At 40.3% G+C, this 23,742-nt stretch overlaps 1 protein-coding gene across 4 annotated transcripts in view; it reads left to right on the top strand.

Moving 5' to 3' along the window:
* Positions 1 to 20,219, top strand: part of KLHL8 (kelch like family member 8) — a 41,416-nt gene extending 21,197 nt beyond the window's left edge. For 2 of the 4 annotated variants that reach the window (XM_040966840.1, XM_040966839.1), the window contains 8 exons: positions 193 to 741; positions 3,434 to 3,620; positions 7,896 to 8,039; positions 9,662 to 9,773; positions 13,749 to 13,917; positions 14,128 to 14,287; positions 18,114 to 18,315; positions 19,092 to 20,219. In XM_040966840.1, coding sequence (XP_040822774.1) covers positions 193 to 741; positions 3,434 to 3,620; positions 7,896 to 8,039; positions 9,662 to 9,773; positions 13,749 to 13,917; positions 14,128 to 14,287; positions 18,114 to 18,315; positions 19,092 to 19,215 — 1,647 coding nt within the window. In that variant the 3' untranslated portion in view covers positions 19,216 to 20,219. The remainder of the gene's footprint in view (positions 1 to 192; positions 742 to 3,433; positions 3,621 to 7,895; positions 8,040 to 9,661; positions 9,774 to 13,748; positions 13,918 to 14,127; positions 14,288 to 18,113; positions 18,316 to 19,091) is intronic. The other 2 variants (XM_040966841.1, XM_040966842.1) reach the window with 2 other exon arrangements.
* Positions 20,220 to 23,742: the final 3,523 nt, after the last annotated feature.

Raw genomic sequence — 23,742 nt, forward strand, 5'->3', positions numbered from 1 at the left:
ACATCATAGAAACTGTGTATATAAGACTGCATGAATTTCAAAAATTTTGCATCAGAATTCATTTTTTAATTATATTTTTCCATGAGCTTTGAAATACTCCCATACATTTTAGAAGTAGTTATTTGAAAGGTGGAAATGGCTTGGTTTTGGTAGCTGGCCTGAACTGTCCTATTTTGTTTTTGTTTTTAACAGGTTGGTTCAAAGCTCATCTCTTGTCACAGACTGGTGTTGGCTTGTGTTATTCCCTATTTCAGAGCCATGTTTCTCTCTGAAATGGCTGAAGCCAAGCAGACGGTGATTGAGATCAGAGATTTCGATGGTGATACAATAGAAGACTTGGTAAAGTTTGTCTATTCTTCCCGGCTCACTTTGACTGTTGACAATGTCCAGCCTCTCTTATATGCAGCCTGCATTCTGCAGGTTGAACTGGTGGCCAGGGCTTGTTGTGAGTACATGAAGTTACATTTTCATCCGTCTAATTGCCTAGCAGTCAGAGCCTTTGCAGAAAGTCATAACCGCATGGACTTAATGGACATGGCAGATCAGTATGCCTGTGAACACTTTCCTGAAGTTGTGGAGTGTGAGGACTTTGTAAGTGTGTCACCCCAGCACCTTCAAAAGCTTTTGTCCTCTAGTGACCTGAATATTGAGAATGAAAAGCAGGTTTACAGTGCTGCCATCAAGTGGCTTCTTGCCAATCCTCAGCATCATTCCAAATGGTTGGATGAAACGCTTGCACAGGTATGGGCCGAAATCAAATTGCATGCAGAAATGAAATGATGTGGAAGCAATTTATATGAAAAGTAGAGATCATTCAAAGGAATATGGAAGTCATTGATGTGATACATTTATGAAAATGGCTTTAATTCCTTTCTGTTCTTGTTACACCACGTAGGGGTTAGTCTCAGTTTATCCCATTTGAATTAGTAATTTTGTCTATTTCATAGCCTGGATCTTTGCAGTATTCCTTTGATTGTGGTAGTAATGGGTATTATTCTGACAAAACCTGGCTCCGAGCAACTTTAGATGAATATAGTATTTATCAATTTATGGGGCTTCTAAATTTTAAAAAAGTATGTTGATAAGATAATGAAAGTACAGCTTGCTAATGCATAATGCAAGTAGATTTATTCTAGGAAGAAGTGTAAGACACCACTTTCCATTTATCCCCTCATCAGAGTTTGACTTTTTAAAAAGAAAATCAGAAGTGTTTTTGTATTATTATCTTAATGTTTTTTATTGCCCACAGTGCTTGTTTGATAACTGCATTGTAAATACACACTTTGGAGTCTGTGTCTTTTATTTTCACTTTCCTCTCTCTTCCCCGTCTCACTTTTTTCTTTTTAAGATTTTAAAGTTTATTCGAAAAGCAGAGTTACAGAAAGAGGAAGATGCACACATACACACACACATAAGTTAAAGTGGCCACGGCGGCTGGGGTTGGCCAGGCTAAAGCTAGGAGCCTGGAACTCCATCCAGGTCTCCCACATGAGTGGCAGAGGCCCAAATGCTTGAGCAATCTTCTGTTCACCCAGCCACATTATCCTGGCAGGAAGATCAGAAGTGGATTATTGGGGCTGGCACGATGGCAGGAGCTGAGCTGGCTCAGAGTCAGAAGCTTCTTCCAGATTTCCCATGTGATTGCAGGGGCCCAAGGACTTGGGCCAGCTTCTGCTGCTTTCCCAGGTGTATTAACAGAGAGCTTGATCAGAAGTGAAACGCCTGGGACTCAGACTGCTTTTCTGTATGGGATACCAGGCAGAGGCTTAACCTACCATGCCATGGTGCCTACCCCAGAATGAAATCGTTTTTAATTATCACTCTTTTCTGTCTGGATAGTTGTAGATGAGTGAAGTATGCTTAAGTATGATTTTAATGAGACTAATATTTTTTGGAGCACATATACAATATTTATGCAAAGTTCAGAATACTTTTGGATCTCAGAATTACTTTCAAAGCAAAATTTGTTAACAAGAACATAGTTTCTTTATCTTACAGCTGTATCTTGTATGTTCTTTTTTCCTGTTTTAGGATAGGCAGAATTCATTCAAGGGGATTGTGTGGACAGGTGTGTGGGCCATTGTAGTGGGGGAAAGAGGTTAGACTCAAGCCCTTTTGTGCGTGTGCTTTTAACTCAGAGCAGTACCACCTGGCTCCATCCTTCCTTTAATCCGCCAGGAAACAGTGCGTGTGTAAGAGAAGAAGGGTGAGTGCCTCCACTGCAGGAGGAAATGCATCCTTTAGGTGCTAGAGAGTCTTTAAAAAGTTATTGGAAATGCTATGAAGGAACTATGGATTTTAGAATTGTTTGGACTTGAATTTATCCAGGTAGGCATGTTGTGCCGTGCCACTCAGGGTGTTTGGTCGAGCCCAGCTCCTCTGTTTCCTGTTCAGCTTCTTGCTGACACACATCCTGGAGAAGCAGCAGGAGATGGCTCAGGTACTCGGATGTGTTCCACCTCTCTGAAAGGCTCACCTCCAGTTCCTGCCTCCTGGCTGCGACCTGGCTTAGCCCTACATTTTGTGGGCATCTGGAGAGTGAGCCAGGGGATGAAAGATCTTTATCTCAGTATGCTTCAAATAAAATTAAAATAAATAAAAGTTGAACGAAAAGGAACTTTTACTTCCATTTTCCCATAAACTTTCTGAAGTGCACTTGTAAATGACCATTTAATACCATGGTTTTGTAGGAAACAATGTTTATTTCATATGTGAAATAAACATGTTTTTATGAGAAAAAAAATGTCATTTCCATATGTGCGAACTTAGCTTAAAAAGCCAAAAGATTAAAGTGGAACAATTTTATTTTGGTTGCTGCTTTGCTTTAGCAGCTAAAGGGCTTTGTGATTATGTCAGTTTTGGAAAGTGAGTAATTTGAATAGAGACAATTATTTTATCTACTTAAATCTGTGTGTGTGTGTGTGTGTGTGTGTGTGTGTGTGTGTGGTAGATAGTGCACTTCTGTCTCCTTTTCTGTCTACTGGTCCACTCCATAAATGCCTACAGTAGGGCCAGCGCTGGGATTACACCACAGCTGGGACTGGGGAGCCCGATCCAAGTTTCACACACCAGTGGTAGGAACGCAATTCCTTGAGCCATAACTGAAGCCTCTCCAGGTCTGCACTAGCAGGGAGTCCAAGTCAGGAGCCAGGAGCAGTATCAGATCCTGGCACTCTGATATGAGACACAGATATTGCAACCAGTGATGCAACTGCTGAAAAAATGCCCACCCCAACCTAAAGCTATAGTTAAAGATGGTGAATATGCATAACATTGTCTGATTTAGCATTGACAGATTGAATTTCATTAATGTGTTTAAAAGTCCTTATGAAATAAATGTATCTTAAAAAGAAAAAACACTGCAGTGAAAGTAAAGGAATAAACTGATGTATTACCACTTAGGACTTTGTATCACAACTGTTCATGATCTTAGGTTCGTCTGCCATTATTGCCAGTTGACTTTCTTATGGGTGTTGTGGCAAAAGAACAGATTGTCAAGCAAAATCTAAAATGTAGAGATTTATTGGATGAAGCAAGAAATTACCACCTTCATTTGAGTAGCAGAGCAGTGCCTGACTTTGAATACTCCATTCGGACCACCCCAAGGAAGCATACTGCCGGTAATTAAATTACTCATTGTATCAGTTCTGCTGGAAGGATCTTTGTTGTGTTTGAGTGTTAGTTTCCAAATTTACTTGTAAGAGAATTAGTATCTATTTTTTTTAAGATTTATTTTTATTATTTTTTTATTGGAAAGGCGGATATACAGAGAGGAGAGACAGAGAGGAAGATCTTCCGTCCGATGATTCACTCCACAAGTGAGCGCAATGGCCGATGCTATGCCGATCCGAAGCCAGGAGCCTCTTCTGGGTCTCCCACGTGGGTGCAGGGTCCCAAGGCTTTGGGCCGTCCTCAGCTGCTTTCCTGGGCCACAGGCAGGGAGCTGGAAGGGAAGCGGGGCTGCCGGGATAGAACCGGCGCCCATATGGGATCCTGGGCGTGCAAGGCGAGGACCCTAACCACTTGGACCACCGCGTATATCTATTTTAAAGCAACAGTTGGCAGTGGAGTTTTAGATGATTTTAATGATGAGCCAGAGTTTTAGAATGCCATAACAGATCGCACACATTCTTAAGAGCCTACTAAAACACCTCTTCCTTTGAGGTTTTCCGCAATTCTTATAGACAGGATTAACTTGTTTTATTTATGCTTTTCTAGCAGTTTGTTTGAATTGGTTTTATTTTATTGGGGTTTACTTCCTTGATGTGTCTTAAACAGTTTAAACCCAGGTAGATTTATTATTTAGATTTGGATTTCTGTTAAGTGTTGGGACTTGATACATATTACATGATTAAATATTTTTTTAAAATCTTGTGAATGGACATGAAGGGTTGAAAGAGTATTGTCTTCCACCCACTGGTTCAATCCGTAGATGTCTGCAATAGCCAGGCATGCACCAGAAAACAGGAGCTTGGAAATCATGCCGGACAAATGTCCTTGAGCCTTCACCAGCTGCCTCTCAGTGTGGTGTGTTAGCTTGAAGTAGGCACTCCAGAATGGGACTCAGGTGTTCCAGGAGGCATCTTAAGTGTTAGGTCAAATGCCTGTCCCTACATTTTTACATTTTTCCAAATCAAAAGAACATCCCCCTTGGGTCCCTGCACTTATGTGGGGGATCCAGGTGAAACAGGTGGTTCCTGGTTTTGGACTGGTCCAGCCCTGTCTGTTGTGGCCATTTTGGTGGTGAACCAGCTAGTGGGAGATTCTCTCTGCCTCTTCTTATCCTTCTCTGTAACTCTACCTTGCAAATAAATAAATATTAAAAAAAAATCTAAAACTATTCTGTTTTAGGAGTCTATGGTTTCACTTTTATTTGCCACATTTTTCACTATATTTTCACAAGAAAATTGTGTGTGTGTATGCATACACATACATGATTTTATTTATTTATTTATGAAGCAGAGATAATTCCAGTCTTCTCATTTATGTCCTGAGGCAGGAGCCAGGCTGGAGCCTGGAGTCTGGAGTCTGGAGCCAGGAGCCTGGAGCCTGGAGCCTGAAGCCTGGAGCCAGGAGCCTGGAGCCTGGTGCCTGGAGCCAGGAGCCAGGAGCCAGGAGCCAGGAGCCAGGAATGTGACCCAGGTTTCTCCACATAGAAGGCAGGAGCCCGTGTGATAGGGCTTGAGGCATCTGTCTGACTCCAAGCACCTGCATTGGCCTAAACCAGGGACTGAACGTAGGCACCCAGAGGTGACACACAGGCATCTTAGCTCCTGGCCAACTCCCTTTTCTGTATACAGAGTAATCTGTTTGAGAATTAGAAATTGAGATCCAGAAATTCAGGAAGAGAAACTCGGAATAGAGATTTCCTCTAAATGTATTTACTGCTTCCTGATGTAGAGTTCTCATGTAATGAGTTCTGTAGGCCAGCCTACTCTACCAAGTACAAAAGGCAATAGTTTTGCCCTTGTTGTCAGTGGGTTTTGTATCAGCGAATTTCACACTTGTGGGATTCAGTCAACTGTAGATTGAAAGTATTCTTTGGGGCCTGGCACGGTGGCGCAGTGGTTAAGGTCCTCGCCTTGCACGCCCATGAAAGTATTCTTTGGGGCCTGGCACGGTGGTGCAGTGGTTAAGGTCCTCGCCTTGCACGCCCAGGATCCCATATGGGCGCCGGTTCTATCCCGGCAGCCCCGCTTCCCTTCCAGCTCCCTGCCTGTGGCCCGGGAAGGCAGTCGAGGACGGCCCAAAGCTTTGGGACCCTGCACCCACGTGGGAGACCCAGAAGAGGCTCCTGGCTTCGGATCGGCATAGCATCGGCCATTGCGCTCACTTGTGGAGTGAATCATCGGACGGAAGATCTTCCTCTCTGTCTCTCCTCTCTGTATATCCGCCTTTCCAATAAAAAAATAATAAAAATAAATCTTAAAAAAAATAAATGTATTCTTTGAAAAAAATTGCACATATATGAAATATAAATGATAATAAACACTTTTTTCCTGTCACTACTTTTTAGGATTTATTTATTTTACTTGAAAGTGTTACAGAGAAACAGAGGGAAAGACAGATCTTTCATTGACTGGTTCTCTTTCCCCAAATGGCCACAACAGCCAGAGCCAGGCTGTCTGAAGCAGGATGCCTTCATGTGCTGGCATCCCATGTGGGTGCAGGCTCCTGTCCTGGCTGCTCCGCTTCTAATCCAGCTCCCTGCATGTGGCGTTGGAAAGCAGCAGAAGATGGCCCAAAGCCTTAGGATTCTGCACCTATGTGGGAGACCTGAAGAAAGCTCCTGGCTCCTGGTTTTGGAGTGACTCAGCCCCAGCCATTGCAACCTAGTGGGAAGTGAACCAGAGATAGAAGATCTTTCTATCTCTCTTCTCTGTAAAAGTACACTTCTAATAATAAATAAATCTTTAAAAAGCAGTGGTACAAAAGTGCCTATTCCTTACTTTTTAAATTATTGAGAGGTGGGAGGCTTTATTTTATTATTGTTATTATTTCCTATAAATTTGCTGTAGCTATTTCAGGTTCTATGTCTCTCCATGATAGTTCTCCCACCTCCATCCTGTCAAGGGTAGCAGTGTAGAGCACATTTCTTCATCTCAAGACCACAGAGTATTAATAAACTGTCTAACTGCATGATCTCTAATGTCTCTTTCAACTTTGTTTCTCTCAAAATATTGAATTAATTGGGAGAGATACCTGCAGGTAGTTCTAGTCAATCATTTGTGTGGTCATTTATTATCCGGTTAAAGGAATTCACTGAGGTATTAAGTTTTAATGATTTTTATGTAGCTGGAATCAGAAGGGACATGGTATATCCCAAGCAGCATCTTAACCATTCGTCCAAACATTGTCCCAGCCTTCAGTGAAGTTTTTGAGAACTTCTGTTATAAGTAATGGCTGTTAAAAGAGCTCCTTTAGTTTGTTTACATTGCTGATAATCAAAAAGCAAAAAAGATTTGTAAGCAGTAAGAGAACAGGTTTTTATAGTACTGATGAGGGCTTTTTTTAAGTAGGTAAGAAAGAGAATCTTTGGAACATGTTGAATTTCAGGTAGAAATATGGATTCAAAGGTATGACACTGAAAGAATTTAAAACAAAGGGATGAACTTTTCCTGTTGATGATAAAATATGCAACAAATAGATTAGAACTTGAAAAACATGAAAATTTAGAGACTAAAGGAAATTTGGTCTTGCAGAAATCAAGAAACTAAGGAGTTGGTCAGAAAAACAGTATGTATCCACTGTGTTTGATAGGAAGCTGGCTTAGGAGGTGATTTGTTATGGTGAGTAGTTCTGCAGGGTGAGATTATGCAGTACGATATTGTTTAATGGAATATTACAAGCAGACAAGCAGACATGCTTTTTTTCAGTTTCTCTTTCTTTTTTTCTTTAAGATTTATTTGTATTTGAAAGGGAGATTTCCTGAGAGAGGGAGAGACAGAGAAGGTCTTCTGTCTCCTGGTTCATGCCCCATATGGCTGCAGCAGCAGAGCTGAGCTGTTCAGGAGCCAGGAGCTTTCTCCAGACATCCCACACAGTGGAAGGGTCCCAAGGACTTGGGCCATTCTCTGCTGCTCTCCCAGGCCATAGACAGAGAGCTGGGCTGCAAGTGGAGTAGCCAGGATACAAACTGGCGCCCATATGGGATCCAGGCACTATAGGGTAGAAGATTAGTCCTTTGAGTCATGGCACTGGCTCCCAATGTACCCTGTTCTTGGAAAAGGTCAATTAAGGGGGAGGAGTACTAGATTAAATTCCAGTAATATAACATTGAATACCACCCAATTAACTCATTTTTTCCCATTTCTCAGTATTTTGACTTCTTATTTTTTGTACTAATTTTTTTTTAATTGGCAGTATGGTTTTGATCTCTGTGATTTTCCCTTTAGGTGTGCTGTTTTGTGTAGGAGGTCGAGGTGGATCTGGTGACCCCTTTCGTAGTATTGAGTGCTACTCTATCCACAAAAACAGCTGGTTCTTTGGTCCAGAAATGAATAGCCGAAGACGACATGTTGGTGTAATCTCTGTGGCAGGTAAGTCCCCTGTTGTATAAAAATCACATTGCCTAATAATTGTTCTCATTTTAATTAATTAATGAATAGTATTTGAAGAGCAGATTTACGAAGAGTACAGAGAAAAATATTCCACCCAGTAGTTCACTCCCAAGATGCTGCAATGGAGCTGAGCCAATCCAAAGCCAGGAACCAGGAGACTTTTCTGGGTCTTCTACATGGCTACAAGGTCCAAAGGACTTGAGCCATCCTCTGCTGTTTTCTCCATCTGTAAGCAGAAAGCTGGACCTGAAGTGGAGCAGCCAGCAATAGAATTGGTGCCCATGTAGGATGCCAGTGGTGGCAGATAAAGGATTGACCTATTGAGTCACCATGCCAGCAGCATAGTGATTTTTTTTTAAATATTTGGATTTTGAGAATTTCATTGTTCAAGCAAATTGATGAATTATCATCTTTTTAATATGTCAGTAAAATCTTTGGTCAGTGATTACTTACCTGCATTGGCCACAGATGTTCAGCGTTGCATATACTTACGGGTGCATAAGGTGAAGATGAGTGTTAAAGGAAAGAGATGCAGAGTTAAATTGCCCAGAGTTATAGGAAATATTCCAAAAAAACCTCATGCATGAATGGAATTAAAAGATGCACATTTTTCAGAACTTCTGAAGACCGTTTGTATTTGAAAAACAAAGAAAAATATTCATTGAACTCAAACCGTAAATAATTGTTATTATTGAAATTAGATTTTAAAAAAACTTGTTACTGAAAATGAGTTAATTGTGAAAGTGTGGATAAACTGTTAGAAAATGTTAAAAATGTTAAAACTATTAGAAAATGTTAAAAATTGATTGTAAAGTATAAAGGCATTTTGGAAAATATAAAGACATGCCTTAAAGTTATTTACTTAAAAGGCAGAGAGAGAGAGATGAAAAGAGAAGAAAGAAAGAAAATGATAGATCCATTTTCTATCCCTGGTTCATCAGGGCTGGGCCAGGCCAAAGCCAAGAGCCCAGAATACCACTGTGCTCTCCCATGTGGGTGGCAGGGGGCCAAGCACTTGGAACAACTTCCGCTTCCCTCGGCTTTAGCAGAGACCTGGATTGGAAGCAGAACAGCCAGGATTTGTAAGCTGCTGCTTTGATTTGAGATGTTGGCATCAAAGGCAGACCTTAATCCCCTGTGCCACAACACTAGCCCCATAAAAACATACCTTAAAAAAAAAGTCATCTGTAACCCCAAACACCCAGAAATAATCACAGTGAAAATTCTGGTGTGAAATATTTCCCATGTTCCATTGTATGTATTTTTGTTAGTTCGAGATGGAAGAAGTGTTATCATCGGTGTTAATAATACTTGCACTTTCTTGACATATTAAGAATCCTTTATCATTTTAACTCCTAGTCATCTAATCTAAGTAATTAAAATTAGGAAACCTGAGTGGGGGGTAATATGGGAGCATTTGAATAACTATGTAGAATAGTATGTTGGAAGATTACATTGATTATGACTCTTGAAATAGCATTTATCATTAGCAGTTGTTGGAAGCTAACTTATGATGGCCTCTAAGTTTTGCATTCATATAAAAATAACATTAATACTACCATTTATTTTGAATCAAATGAAAATGTTTTTCTGTTTGACAGGTAAAGTGTATGCAGTAGGCGGACATGATGGAAATGAACATTTAGGTAGCATGGAGATGTTTGATCCTCTCACTAATAAATGGATGATGAAGGCATCAATGAACACAAAGAGGTAGATCCCTTGGAAACCATCTCTTGAACTTGTGACGCGGAAAATAAATGCCTTGTCAAACACATTTTGCTAAAACATCCAAAATGATGATTGGTTATACCTTTCTGTTTTGTTTTTTTGTTTGGTTTTTGTTTTTTTTTTTAGTAATTAAAAATAGGAACTTGTGTTTTCTGGAATGCTATTTTAAGTTACCATAGTAGCAGTCACAGTTCCCCTTACACCTGAGCACTGACTTTTCCCCCCTTTTCTACAACACCAGGCAGTGTCTGGGGAGCTTTTGGTTGTCACACATTGGAGGGGAGAAGCTTGCTGCTACCACGTCGTGGGTAGAGGACAGCACCCCGTAGGGCACTGGGACGGCTGCCCACAACAGAGCAGTTCTTCCAATGACAGCAGTGCCAGGGGTTAGAAACTTTGCTGTATGCCACACACATAGCTTCCCAAAGTGTTAACTGCTAACAGTGCCATGAATCTGTAGACCTTCAGTTTTACCATGTTCTTACACATTCTTGTACTTACTGACTCTTTGATACTGTAATAATGTAATACAATATGCTTTGTCTTGTTCCTAATCATAGTGGAAGTGTCTCTTGTGTTATTAATTAAAATACTGACTTTGGAACTAAGACATGTATATATGTAAGACACAAGGATAGTTCAAAAATTTATGGGAAAAATAGAATTAAAGAATTTTTTGGTGCAAATTTTTTCTTAATTCATACATAAGATCCTTCATGATTTACCATATTTGCCAGATGCCTCTCATTTTCTATTTCCTTTATTATTTTATCATGAGTATTAATATTTGAATTCCCACATGTAATAAATTGAAATATATGTTGGTATTTAAGATTCTCTACCCCTGTAAATACTCCTCTGTTTGTAACTGCCTTTCAAATAAGTAAAAAATAAATTGTAAATTTTTTGAAATGACTTGTTATTAAGCTGAGCAATTTTAAACCCAAATTGTGCATAGCAGTTGTTATAAGATCTGTTTGTTTGAAAGGTCTTTGATTCACTGGCTAGATAGCTGCAATGGCCACCTGGGCCAGGTCAAACCCAGAAGCTTCATCTGGGTCTACCCCTGGGTGGCTGCGGCCCCGATGCTTGGGCTGTCTTCCCAGACTATTAGCATGGAGCTGGATTGGAAGTGTGGCAGCCAGGACACAAACTATCAGTGCCCTTATGCAGTGCCTGCATTCAAGTAGCAGCTTCAGCTGCTGTGCCATAGCACTGACCCCCTATAGTCTTGGTAGACTTCACAATAAGGATTTATTTATTTATTTATTTATTTATTTATTTGAAAGGCAGAATTCAGAAACTGGGTTTGAAGTATAGCAGTCAGGATTTAAACCTTTGGATATGGGATCCTGACATTGCAAGCTGGGGATTTGCCCACAGCACCACAAGTATTTGATGCATCCTAGCTCTACACCCAAAGGAGCTGAAGGAGATTCCTCATAGTTTGCCTAGGAATTCTTTATGGGATATGAAACGATAAACTTGGAGTTGTAATTATAATAAAGGAACTGATTTCTCCCTTGATGTTAATATCTAGTACTTGGACAGCACTAAACATGGGCCAGGCATTTTCAAAGTGCTTTCCCTGTAGAAAGTCGTTAGTATCAGCTGCATTTCAGAAGAAGATGCATTCTGGTAAAGGTTTATAAGCCTATTTCATGGTTCTGAAGTTAGTGATAAAGTAGGTTTTCTTATTTTTTTTTTTTGTTCTTGAATTCTTTAATTAACTTATTTTCATGATACAGTTCCATGGTCTCAGTGGTCTCCCCTTCAAACACCCTAATTTCCCCTATGTTATTACAGCACTGTAGTCCGCCAACAACAGTCACAAGTCTATTTTTCTTCTGTTTAAGTGTATCATGACATACATTTAGCAGTTTCATTGGTAGTCATCCTTTATTAAGAAATAGAGATGCATGGTCAGTGAACCTTCACTTTGGTATGCTATAGTCTCCAGTACACAGTTCCTCTAGATAAATATATGTACATACAAGATTATCTGTGTGTCTGTTGATCTATGATATTTGTTCTTTAGGGATTGGCTTATTTCACTGAGAATAATGGTCTCTAGTAGGGAGTTTTGTTGCAAATGGTAGATTTAATTTTTCTTATGGCTGAGTAGTATTTCAGGGAGTGGACGTACCACAGTTTCTTGATCCATTCCTCTTTTGATGGGCATCTGGATTGTTTCCATGTCTTTGCAGCTGTAGATTGTGCTGCGATAAATATAGGATTACAGGTCACTTTCTGATGTGCAGATTTTATTTCCTTTTGATATATTGCCAGAAGTGGGATAGCTGGGTCATACGGCAGATCAATTTTCAGTTGTCTCAGCACTCTCCATAGTGGTTGTACTAGTCTCCTCTCCCACCAACACCAAACTAGGATACCTTTCTATGCACACCAGCAGGTGTTGGTAGTAGAGTTCTGAATGTTGACTGCTTTTACTGGAGTTAGGTACAACCTCAATGTGGTATTTGTATTTCCCTGATGGTTAGGGAACCTGAGTATTTTCCAATGTCTATTAGCCATTTGAAATTGTTCTTTTGAAAAAAATGTCTTTTGGGACTGGCGTGCTAGCCTAGTGGCTGAAGTCCTCACATTGCACGCACCATATGGGTGCCAGTTCTGATCCTTCCTGGCAGCCCTGCTTTCCATTTAGCAACCTGCTTGTGGCCCGGGAAAGCAGTCAAGGTTGGCCCAAAGCCTTGGGACCCTGCACTCAAACGGGAGACCTAGAAGAGGCTCCTGGCTCCTGACTTCAGGTCTGGTCAGCTCTGACCATTGCGATCATTTGAGGAGTGAATCAATGGACAGAAGATCTTCCTCTGTATCTTTCCTCCTCTCTGTATATCCGAATTTCCAATAAAAATAAATAAATATTAAATGAAAAAGGTCTATTAATTTCCTTCACCTATTTCATCACAGTGTTTGTTTTACTGTCATTGAGTTTCTGAGGCTCTTTGTAAATCCTGGGTATTAGTTCCCTGTCTGTGTAGTGTGCAAAGATTTTCTTCCATTCTGTTGTTTGCTTCTTTACTTTGTTGGTCATTCCTTTGGTTGTACAGAGCTTCTTAATTTGATGTAGTCCAGTTGTTTTGGCTTTGCCTGTGCTTTTGTTGTCTTTTCTAATAAGTCTTTCCCAATTCCATATCTTGGAGAGTGCTTCCTATGTTTTCCTCTAATAATTTGATGGTTTTTGGGTGCAGATTTAGGTCCTTGATCCATTTAGAGCTGATTTTTATATAAGGTGACAGGTGGGGGTTTGCTGCTTACCACTGCAGGTTGCTATCCAGTTGTCCCAACAGCATTTGTTGAAGAGACCAGGCTTTTCCCCTGGATTATTTTAAAACATGCAGTTCAACTTTTAATTGTTGCAATGCTTTCTGTTAAAAAAATTGAAGTAACTTTTTTATATCTGCTATTAGAACAAATTAGCATTGAAGTGAGTCTAAGTCTCTTCACATAACAGAAATGAATGCCCTGCAGAAACAAAGCAATGCAATATAAAGCTTATAATATCAAAATTAAGGTGGCTCTGCTTAGCATAGCAAAACTGTCAGGAAGGCTGTGTAAATCCCTGGGTTCAGAAATGAGATCAGCTTTTGACTTCCACAAATGATTCCCTGCCAACTCATGTACCTTTCAATTATGCAGCTGTGTTGTGCTAACTCATTATGCTCTGAAACTTGGGACTCCTTAAATACTACTTTGTTAAGTTTTACTCTTTAGCCTGTGTAGGCCATGCAACTCCGGACCTCACTATCCTCAAATAATTGCACAATTTGGCAACACTGTTAAGAAACTTTGATAAATATAAAAATGTTAGAATCAAATCATACCATCTTATGGGAAAAATGATAAATGACTTGCATTAGCGTAACTGTTTTTGCTACCTTTTTTCCCCAGAGGCAGACTGAGATGTTGAGCTATATTTTTGTTTTCCCTTTGCAGGCGAGGAATTGCCTTGGCCTCCTTGGGAGGCCCAATTTATGCAATTGGAGGGTTGGATGATAACACCTGCTTCAGCGATGTGGAGAGATATGACATAGAATCGGATCAGTGGAGTGCAGTGGCCCCAATGAACACACCTCGTGGAGGAGTTGGCTCTGTGGCTCTAGTGGTAAAGTTACATGGCAACTTGCCAGGGAATTGCATTGCATTTCATCCATAATCAAATGAAGGGCTGATACATTCATATCACCAGTAAGCAGATACTGTTGTGTAACAGTATTTTGTGAAATACATCTTTTTGTATATAGTGACCTACTGCTTGGGCAATATAAATCCAATCAAAATCTAATGTCATGTGTTTTCTTTGTGTTTCCTTTAGAACCATGTTTATGCAGTAGGTGGCAATGACGGAGTGGCTTCTTTATCTAGTGTAGAGAGGTATGACCCACATCTCGACAAGTGGATAGAAGTTAAAGAAATGGGTCAGCGAAGAGCAGGCAATGGAGTTAGTGAACTTCATGGTTGCTTATATGTTGTTGGTGAGTGGATGATGTTTTTGGATACATGACAAGTGTCACAAAATAACACATGTTAACACACCTTTAACCTTTGCTGGGATCAGTGCTGAGATATAGCTGAGTTGGTTTTAATTTTTTTTACTTTATTTAGACACAGAAAGGAGAGCGAATTGGCTGCCATCCCCTGCATTACTCCTCAGATGCTTACAGTGGCTGGGGTTGAAGCTGGGAACCAGCCAACACAACTGAAAAGGAACCCAGGGTCTTGAGTATCACACTGCCCCCTCCCGGTGTCTGCACCGGCAGAAAGCCTGGGTCAGGAGCCAGAGTTGGCAGTGGGTCTCTTCACCACTAATCTAAGTGCCCTGCCCCTGCCTTTGAATTCTTTTTTGCTTTTGTTTTTATCTTTGGTGTTTAAAGCTTATACTTGACATTTCTCTAGTAGTGACAGATTGCTCCAAAATAGGTATTTATATTTAAATAACAAATGTTTCAAAATATGGAAGTACAAATTATGTTTTGTGAAAGTAAATCCTTTTTTTTTTTTTTTAAGATTTATTTATTTGTATTGGAAAGGTGAATTTACAGAGAGGAGAGACAGAGAGAAGTCTTCCATTTGCTGGTTCTCTCCTCAGGTGACCCAATGGCCCGACCTGGGATGAAGCCAGAAGCCAGCAGCTTTTCTGGCCTTTCCACCTATGTGCAGGGACCCAAGGACTTGGGCCATCTTCTGCTGCTTTCCCAGGCACATTAACAGGGAGCTGGATTGGAAGTGGGGCAGCCAGGACTCGAAATGGTACCTCTGTGGGATGCCAGCACCTACTACACCATGGACTGGACCCATGAAAGTAAATCTTAAAAGATCTAAGACTTGTGTTTCATTTGAACCTCATATCAAAGGAAATTAGGTTGAATATGTAAAGTTGGCTAGTTGTTACTTCAAATAAAGCTGGGTCAGTCTTTATTAATCATATTTATTTCACTGACTTGTGGAGTTAGAAGGAACATCAGAGTGATGCTTCCTGAAACTTCATTACACACCTTCCCCGTAAGGGAGAGGCCCAAGGATGTCACTGCTGTGTCACATCTGCTCGACGCAGCTCCGTAGCAAGGCTTCACAAGACGCAGGGGTTCTAACGCCCGTCCTTCAGAATTGTTTAAGAATTAAAGATGTGAAAATACTGAGGTGGAAAAATAGAATTAGAAGATAACTTTAATTTGATTGCCACAAAACTGAAATTTAGGGTTTTTTTTTTTCCAAAATAAGCATGTTTATTTTATGAGCTTTGAAAAGAACCTTTGTATGTGTTAAGTATCTCCAACTGTGTTTGACACGTTGTAGTTGGCCAGTAAATGTGTAGCTGTATTAGGATTAGCAGTTCCTTCCTTTAGGGGGTTGGGTGTGGGATGGGGACTAGTTAGAGGGTGGCACAGCATCTGCAAGGTTTTCAAAAAGCCCATGGAAATTTTGTATTAGGAAAGAATTATGCATGGATTTGAAAAATTTTCATTCCAAAATAAGCTTCCATTTTCATACATGCTTTGAGGTAATCTTTTTATGTTACATATATTACTTATGCTTATATAACTTATTTAGTTCTTGATAATAAGAGGGAATAAACCTGTGGATGGAAGATCTGTCTTCTCTCTGTAACTCTGCCTTTTGAATTTTTTTATGCCTGATCATAACAGCTGTGTAGGTAGTCAGAGATGCTGCTAGACACATGAGTACATGAGTGACAGTGTTGCATAGGGACCAACACAGGCTCCTGTGTCAACAACACTGTTGTTATGTATTAAAACTGTTTGGCTCTTTATACTTAGGGCAAGCATGGAAAAAATAAGAATGGCTCCAAGTTGAACATTTTAGTGCTCTTGACCACCTCAGTCCTACTTGAGACAGCTACAGCTGATTTAAATAATAAAAATCGAAAGTCATGGGCATGTGTAAAACCTAACTGCTTTGTGTTTCATTTTTTTGTTCTTCTGTTCTGGGTTCTTTATTATTATAATAAATATATGTGGATTATTTAGGAAAATGATAAGAAATCACAGAAGAGGGTGGAAATCTGTAGAAAATATAACTATTAAAATTTAATCTATATTATGAACTGTAATTAAAAACCTTTTGCTGTAATGAAAAGTATTTTAAATCATTTATGTGGTGATGTTACATTGTACATATTTGTCAAATTTTATCAGTTTGTACATAAAATTGGTGTGAATCTTCAGTTAAGTTGAAAAAATTTTAACTTATTAGAGAATTTTTATTTATTTATTATCTGAAACGTAGATTCACAGAGTGAGGGAAGGACTAAGACAGAGAGATCTTCCATCCACTGGCTCACTCCCCAGGTGGCCACAGTGGTCAGGACTGAGCCAAGAGCTCCATCCAGGTCTCCCACATGGGTGCAGGGACCCAAGTAGTTGGGCCATCTTCTGCTGCTTTTCCCAGGCTAATAGCAGGGAGCTTGATTGAAAATGGAGCAGCTGGGACACAAATCAGCAGTCAAAGGGGTGCTAGCTTTGCAGGTGGTGGCATTAATTCCTACACCACAGTGCTTACCCTGCTGACCCTGTCTTTAAATAAATTAATCATAATACAGTACTTCCTATTCTCAGGAAAGTACCCTGAGTCACCCAGGGGAGTTACTGTTTGTGTAGATGTAGAGGAAGCTTAAAAAGAGGCACACTTATTTTTAAAAAGCACTGTTCCATACCTACAATGTTAGGATTCACTTAAACAGCAGAATGATGAATTTATGACTGTTTTTGAAGGATTTTACTATTTTAATAATATAGGGGAAATCAGTGGAGGAGAAGGGACTTGGGGAGACAGGAAGAGAAATCCCAGAGCTTATGGAACTGTATCCTAAAATAATAAAAAATTTAAAAGATCCTATTAAGGGCCCAGTGCAATAGCCTAGCAGCTAAAGTCCTCACCTTACACACACCGGAATCCCATATGGCCGCTGGTTCCGATCCCGGCAGCCCTGCTTCCCATCCAACTTCTTGCCTGTGGCCCGGGAAAGCAGTCAAGGTCGGCCCAAAGCTTTGGTACCCTGCACCTGCATGAGAGACCCAGAAGAGGCTCCTGGCTTCAGATCGGCTTAGCTCCAGGTCATGTGGCCACTTAGGGGGCAAATCAGTGACCAGAAGATCTTCCTCTCTGTCTTTCCTCCTTTCTGTATATCTGGGTTTCTAATAAAAAATAAACAAATCTTAAAAAAAAAAAGACCCTGTTAAAATAATGGTCACTGTATTTGAAATGTACTCGGTACATTCTTGGGATGAGTTATAGAAAAGACTATCATCTTCTCGAGTATGTAAGAGGAAGATGTGGTTTTGGCAAAACTTTGTGAGCATTTGACTGTAGTCCCTTATCTCTGTGGCATGATGTCAGCTGTAATGCTGAGGAAATCAGTTTGCAAACCTCAGCATGTATCTAGAAGGATCATATGATTTAGTATAGCAAATTCCCTTGTGAAGCCTTTTTACTGTTTAAAAATGCAATCCAGGGTGTCGCAGTACCGTCTTGCTTGCCAGCAGGAGGCAAAGCACGACTCACGCACATGCCTTCCGTTTTGTTTTTCTGAATGACGTGCTTAGTTGCAAGGATGAGAGTTCTCACTGCAAGATTTTTAGTCTTACTCTTGCAGTACAATAGCAATTATATTCAGTTGTATACATTTTCTGGAAGTGGTTGATAATGGTGCTTGGATGAAATTTTTTCTCGTTTTTCTCTAAATCATTCTAAAATTTTTAAAAATTGGGTTGTGGAAGTTACTAAAATACAGTAGTTAATTCTGTGACATATTGCTGTTTCAACATCTCTCTTTATGTCTAGGTGGTTTTGATGATAATTCTCCTCTGAGTTCGGTTGAGCGGTATGACCCTCGAAGCAACAAGTGGGACTACGTTGCTGCACTTACCACCCCCAGAGGCGGAGTGGGCATCGCCACGGTGATGGGCAAAATCTTTGCCGTGGGTGGTCATAACGGCAATGCATATTTAAATACAGTCGAAGCATATGATCCAGTGCTGAATAGGTAATTTACATGTTTTCTGTATGCTTTAATGGTATATTCTCATCCCAGGTTACTGCAGACTGTTAACATATAGTGGCCATCCCTTCTCCAGGCGGATACCTTCTCAGACTGTCCAGTGGATGGCTTAAAACCACAGAAAGTATCAACTACTATGAATACACTGTTTGATTCCATACTTACATGCCTATTGTAAAGTTTAATTTATAAATTAGGCACAGTAAGAGATGAACAACAATACTACTAATAAAAGAGAACTTAGAATACTGTGTTGTCATAAATGGGCCAGCATCTCCTCTCTTGTACTTTGGGGCCATCATTCAGTAAAATAAGGATCGCTCGAACACAAGCACTCTGCTGCTTCACTAGATCATCTGGTAACCTAGCCAGCTGCCAGATGATTAGTGCCCGGTACAATACACAATGACGGGCACTCAGCCAAGGGCTGATGGACGTGCATGGCAGGTTGGAGTGGGACAGCCTGAGGTTTCGGCACACTTAGGTGGTAACATTTGTAAACATGATTTCTAGAATTTCCCATTTTGTATTATTAGAGTGTAACTGACTTCCAGTAACTGGAACTTGGCGAGCTGAAGTGCAGCTGAAGGGTGAACTACTGTTTCTGATTTCTGGTTGCAGTTGTTAACATGAGACTTTGGAATATCTTTTCTCCCTCTGAAAGCTTGCTGTCTTTCAAAACAAGTCTCCTGATAGGGAATAGGGAGATTTTGTCTTGGATCAGTACTTTGAATAGATGGAATTCTTTCTCCTCGTTTCAGGTGGGAGCTGGTGGGCTCCGTGGCACACTGCAGAGCTGGAGCAGGCGTCGCTGTGTGTGCGTGCTTAACCAGCCAGATCCGAGACGTGGGCCATGGCTCCAGCAACGTGGTTGACTGTATGTAACTTGAGTCCCGGCATCAGCAATTTAATCATATCTGCTGGTCATGAAAAACGAGCAACAGTTTTGATTTTTCCACCTTTGAGGTTTTAACTACAACTATACAACTAGAGTCTTACTTAAATGTTAACTGTCATATTAAGACAAGTCAGCTTTTAGAATGAGAGCTAAAGAATTATTAGTAATGAATATTTTCTGCTGTAGCAAACAAGGGAAGGAAAACAGTGTAACTCAGAACAAGACCTACTCTAAAAAATGTGTCACGTAGTACCAAACATCTGAGGTTTCTTTTAATTTGAATGATTCATGTTGTGATTTTTTGAGTTTAAATTTTCTTCCTTTTGTTAACCTGAGGTGTTAACCTCGGGCAGAGGATTTTCTCTGGATGCCGATCGGAAGTTGTTCACCAGCACAGGAACACATAAGGAACCGCTCCCATCTCTCCTTGGTGCTGAGGAATTCTGCCTTTTCCCCCCTAGGTGTTGAATTTTCAATTTCTCTGGTGTTTACAGAAATAGGAAAATGTTGTGTCTTTCTAGTGCCACTTGACTGCAGAGGAAGACTGTCCGAGCTGCTGTGTTGCAGTTTGAATTGCTCAGATACCCGGAGACCTAGCTCTGCTCATTCCCTCCACCTGAGTCTGTGGTTTTGTTTTCTCATTTTCTGCTAAGAGGATTTGTTTCCTGATCAGCACAGCATGAGCTAGAGGAAATGTTGGAGAAGGCTCTGAAGCCGAGGTCCTGTGAGGCCCAGCAGAAGGAGTGAGCCAACTGCCTGACTGCCTAGTGGGGGACTCCCAGAGGACCGCTCTGGAAGCTCATCTGGTCAAGTGATTTTGAGCCCAGAATTTGTTATCTTTCTCTTACATGCTTGCCACAATCCCTGGTGTTTCTCACTGTACAGAAACTGGATTTATTTATCAGAAAATAATGCATTTTTAGAAAACCTCTTTATAGACTGCAGTTCATTCAAGTCCATGTTAATTAATAAAACATATCACTGGAGAAAATAAGCATTGGAACTATTATTTTTCTCATCATATCTAATCCCCTGTGGTATACTTACTGAAATGCAGTTGAAACTATTTCTACACATTAACTTGAAGTTGGGATATTAGTCCACCTTCTGATTCAAAAGTTCTTCATGGTTTTAACCAGCACTATAAGTGGCCTATTCTTTATATGTCTGTATTTTTATAAATATTTATTTAAGAATATTAAAATGTCCCATTTTGCATTTCCATTGTAGTTTGGTACTTTTCTTTCAGAGCTTCCTAAATGCTCCTTTACACATCCCTCGGAATTGATGGTGGTTCACTGTTGGTTAGGTCTGATTCCCATGGAAGCCGAAGCAGTGAAAAGTGCTTCGCTCACCATCCAGCCTGGAAGTTGAGGAAAATAGCGCTCATAGTCCTTGTTATGGTAGATGCTGGATTTGTCAATATAGTGTGACAGGAAGCCCAGTACAGAAGGTATTGCCTCTGTGTTAAACTGGGAAAGCAGAAGAGGAAACAATAAGAGAATTGAGTTTGGCAAATTTAGAAGTTCCCAAATTATGCTGCTTTTTATAACCAGCCTGTTGGCATGTTCATAACTTATGACTGCATGTAAACTGATGTTCCCTTGTGTGATGATGGCCACATTTCAGCGAATTGCACAAAATTCATTCCACAGAACTTACTGGACTGGATGTGCAGAGTAAGGTTCAAGCCCCGACACCACCTATCTGTTTCTTGTGCTTGATGGAGTCCTTATATCATGATCCTGACTGTGGTTAGCCGTGGTTACTAATGTATTTATTTGGGAGCAGAACGTCTTATTTCCTAAGATTATTAAAATGTTCCTATCTTTAATGTATTTTATGCCTTTCTTACATGTGCAGGATTTAGGGGGAAGTTACTACATTTCTGAGTTTTTCTATATTGAGATAATCTAACATATTATATTTGTACTGTAGCCACCCATAAGATTTTTTAAAAGATTTAGAATGTTTCTTCTTTTTATGATTATTATCATACTATAATTTTATGATACAGTTCCATAGGGATTTCCCCTATCTCTTCCCCTAGTCTCCCCCCCCCCCATAGACAGTCGTAAGTCCATCAATGCTGGGATGGACAATGGCAGGGAGTTGAACATCCCATTGTCAAGACACATGCAACAGTTTCACTGGGAGTCCATCCTCAATCTGGAAGTGGAGATGCACACTGCACCGTATCCTCACATATGGACGTGTCAGTCTCCTCTGCACAGTCGCCTCCTGCAGGCGACACCTGGTACCACACAGGGGACAGGGGACATAATAAATTGATCAGCTACCCCAGCCATGCGTTGGCAGTGAAAATGAGCAAACGGAGACTATAACGTGGACTGTGTCAGCCAGTGGATTCTGGAGAAATTTCATCATGCGTGGAATGGAGGATTGGCAACAACTCAGAACTGTTGAACTATCGAAACCACTTGAGCAGTGCCCTTGGAGCATGCCCCACACTGCGGACCCTTGGATGGGTGGGAGCCTGGGTGAGGCTTCTCCCTTTATCTCTCCCTTACCCCAGATACAGAAAAAAAAAGTGAATGTGGAAGCAATGGTCTTACCCACTTTGCTGTAGCCCTGACCCTTTGTGCTCTAATCAGCTATGTAAAGATTATCTAGTAATCATAATTTTTTAAAATGAAAAGCCAAGAAACAAAATCAACAGGAAGAAGAAACTTATAATGCCACAAAGGTAAATAACGTGCTTCTGAATGACTAATGTATTGCTGAAGAAATGAAAAAGCAAATCAAGAACCTTCTTGGAGAAAATGATGTTACTTTATGATCTGAGTCATTAAAGAGTTTAATGAGAAAAAACACGTTTTGAAGAAATGAAGCTAAAAGCATCACAATGCATGATATAGTTTCTGTGGATCTTTGCTGGTGAAGTATATCTCCTATAGGCAACAAATAGATGGGCTTTGTGTTCTTATTCCATTCTAATCTATGACATTTGATTGATGAGTTTAAGCCATTTACATTCAGGCTTAATATAAATAGGTGGTAATTTATTCCTGTCATTTACCAATGGGTTGTTCATTGATTTAGTCTTCTGTTATTTTCCTGGAATGTTATTCACATCTGCCTTTGGTTTTGTGGGTGCAATTCCTTTTCTCTGTCAAGAGAACATCTTTAGGTATCATTTGTAGGGCATGTTTGAAAGAGGTATATTCTTTTAACTTTATTGTGGAAGAATTTTGATTTTCAAAAACAAAAGCTTTGCTTGGTATGTTATTCTGGGGTGACAGTTTTTTGCTTTTAGAATCTGGAATATGTCGCTCCATTTTCTTCTGGTCTGTAGAGTTTCCTGTGAGAAATCAGTTGTGAATTTAATTGCCATTCCTCTATTTGCCAATTGACTTTTTTCACATGCACATTTAAGGATCTTTTCCTTATGTTCAATTGAAGAGAGCTTAATTATGTTTTGTGGTGAAAATCGCGTTTGGTCAACCCTCTTAGGAGTTCTGTGCCCCTCCTGGATGTTGTTTCTCAGTTCTTTCTCCAGATTAGGGAAGCTTTCCCTTATTATTTTGTTAAATTTATTTTTAAACCCAGATTCTCTTTTTGTACTTTCTGGAACTCATATTTGGCCGTTTAATAGTGTCTTTCAATTCTTGAATACTTTTTTTTAGCTTGACCAGCTTTGCTTCTAGCTTTTTGTTTTGCCCTGGTGTCAGGAAATATCTTCCAATTCTGAGATTTTTTTTTTCCGCTTCATTAATTCTGTTTTGGAAACTCTTCACTGTACTTTTAATTTGTTCCATTGTATTCTTAATTTCTGATATATCGGCTTTTGTTTGATTCATTCCCTATTTGACATATTCCTTAAATTCCTTGAACTCCTGTATTACGTGCTTCTCAGTTATAAGTTTTATAACAAGTGTTTTGAATTCTGTATCCCTCGTTTTCTCCATGTCTTCCTCAGTGAACTCTGAGGTTGCAAGGGGAGTGTTCAGTACTATTCATTATGCCTGTGTTTCCTCTTTTGCTCTTGGTCATTGTACTTTTGGTTAACAGGTTCTTCTCTTTAGGGCAGGTTTTCAAGCTGTGTCACCCACAGGTCTACAGTTCAGTTTTACTTACTGTGGCTGGTACACGGTTCTTTGTTTGCAGTCACTTGTGCCACTCCCTCCAGCAAGTTTTAGATCTGGGCTCTTATGTTAGACTTCCACCGTGGTCTGCATAGCCCAGGTCCTGGTTCAGCACCCCGTCTGCTGTGATTCTGTGCAATTATAGCACTGTTGTCTGTATGTTTCTCCCAGTTCCAGTTCACAGAGTTCCCAGGATGATAGCACATGCGCAGCTCACTGTTGTCCTTGCAGTCTCAAAGCCTTTGCCACATTGTACAAAATGGCGCATGATGTGCCACTACCAGAGTTCTTTATCTGTTGCTCGTTAGGTCTGGGGGCTACCTGGACCTATTTTGGGTGGAATCCAAAGGATGGCACGTTGTTGGATTCACTGAGGCTGTAATGAATTCACTCCCAGCTTAGTTCATG

Source organism: Ochotona curzoniae, unplaced genomic scaffold, assembly GCF_017591425.1.
Source record: "Ochotona curzoniae isolate NIBS_2020 unplaced genomic scaffold, NIBS_Ocur_1.0 scaffold_4506, whole genome shotgun sequence".
Taxonomy (NCBI): domain Eukaryota; kingdom Metazoa; phylum Chordata; class Mammalia; order Lagomorpha; family Ochotonidae; genus Ochotona; species Ochotona curzoniae.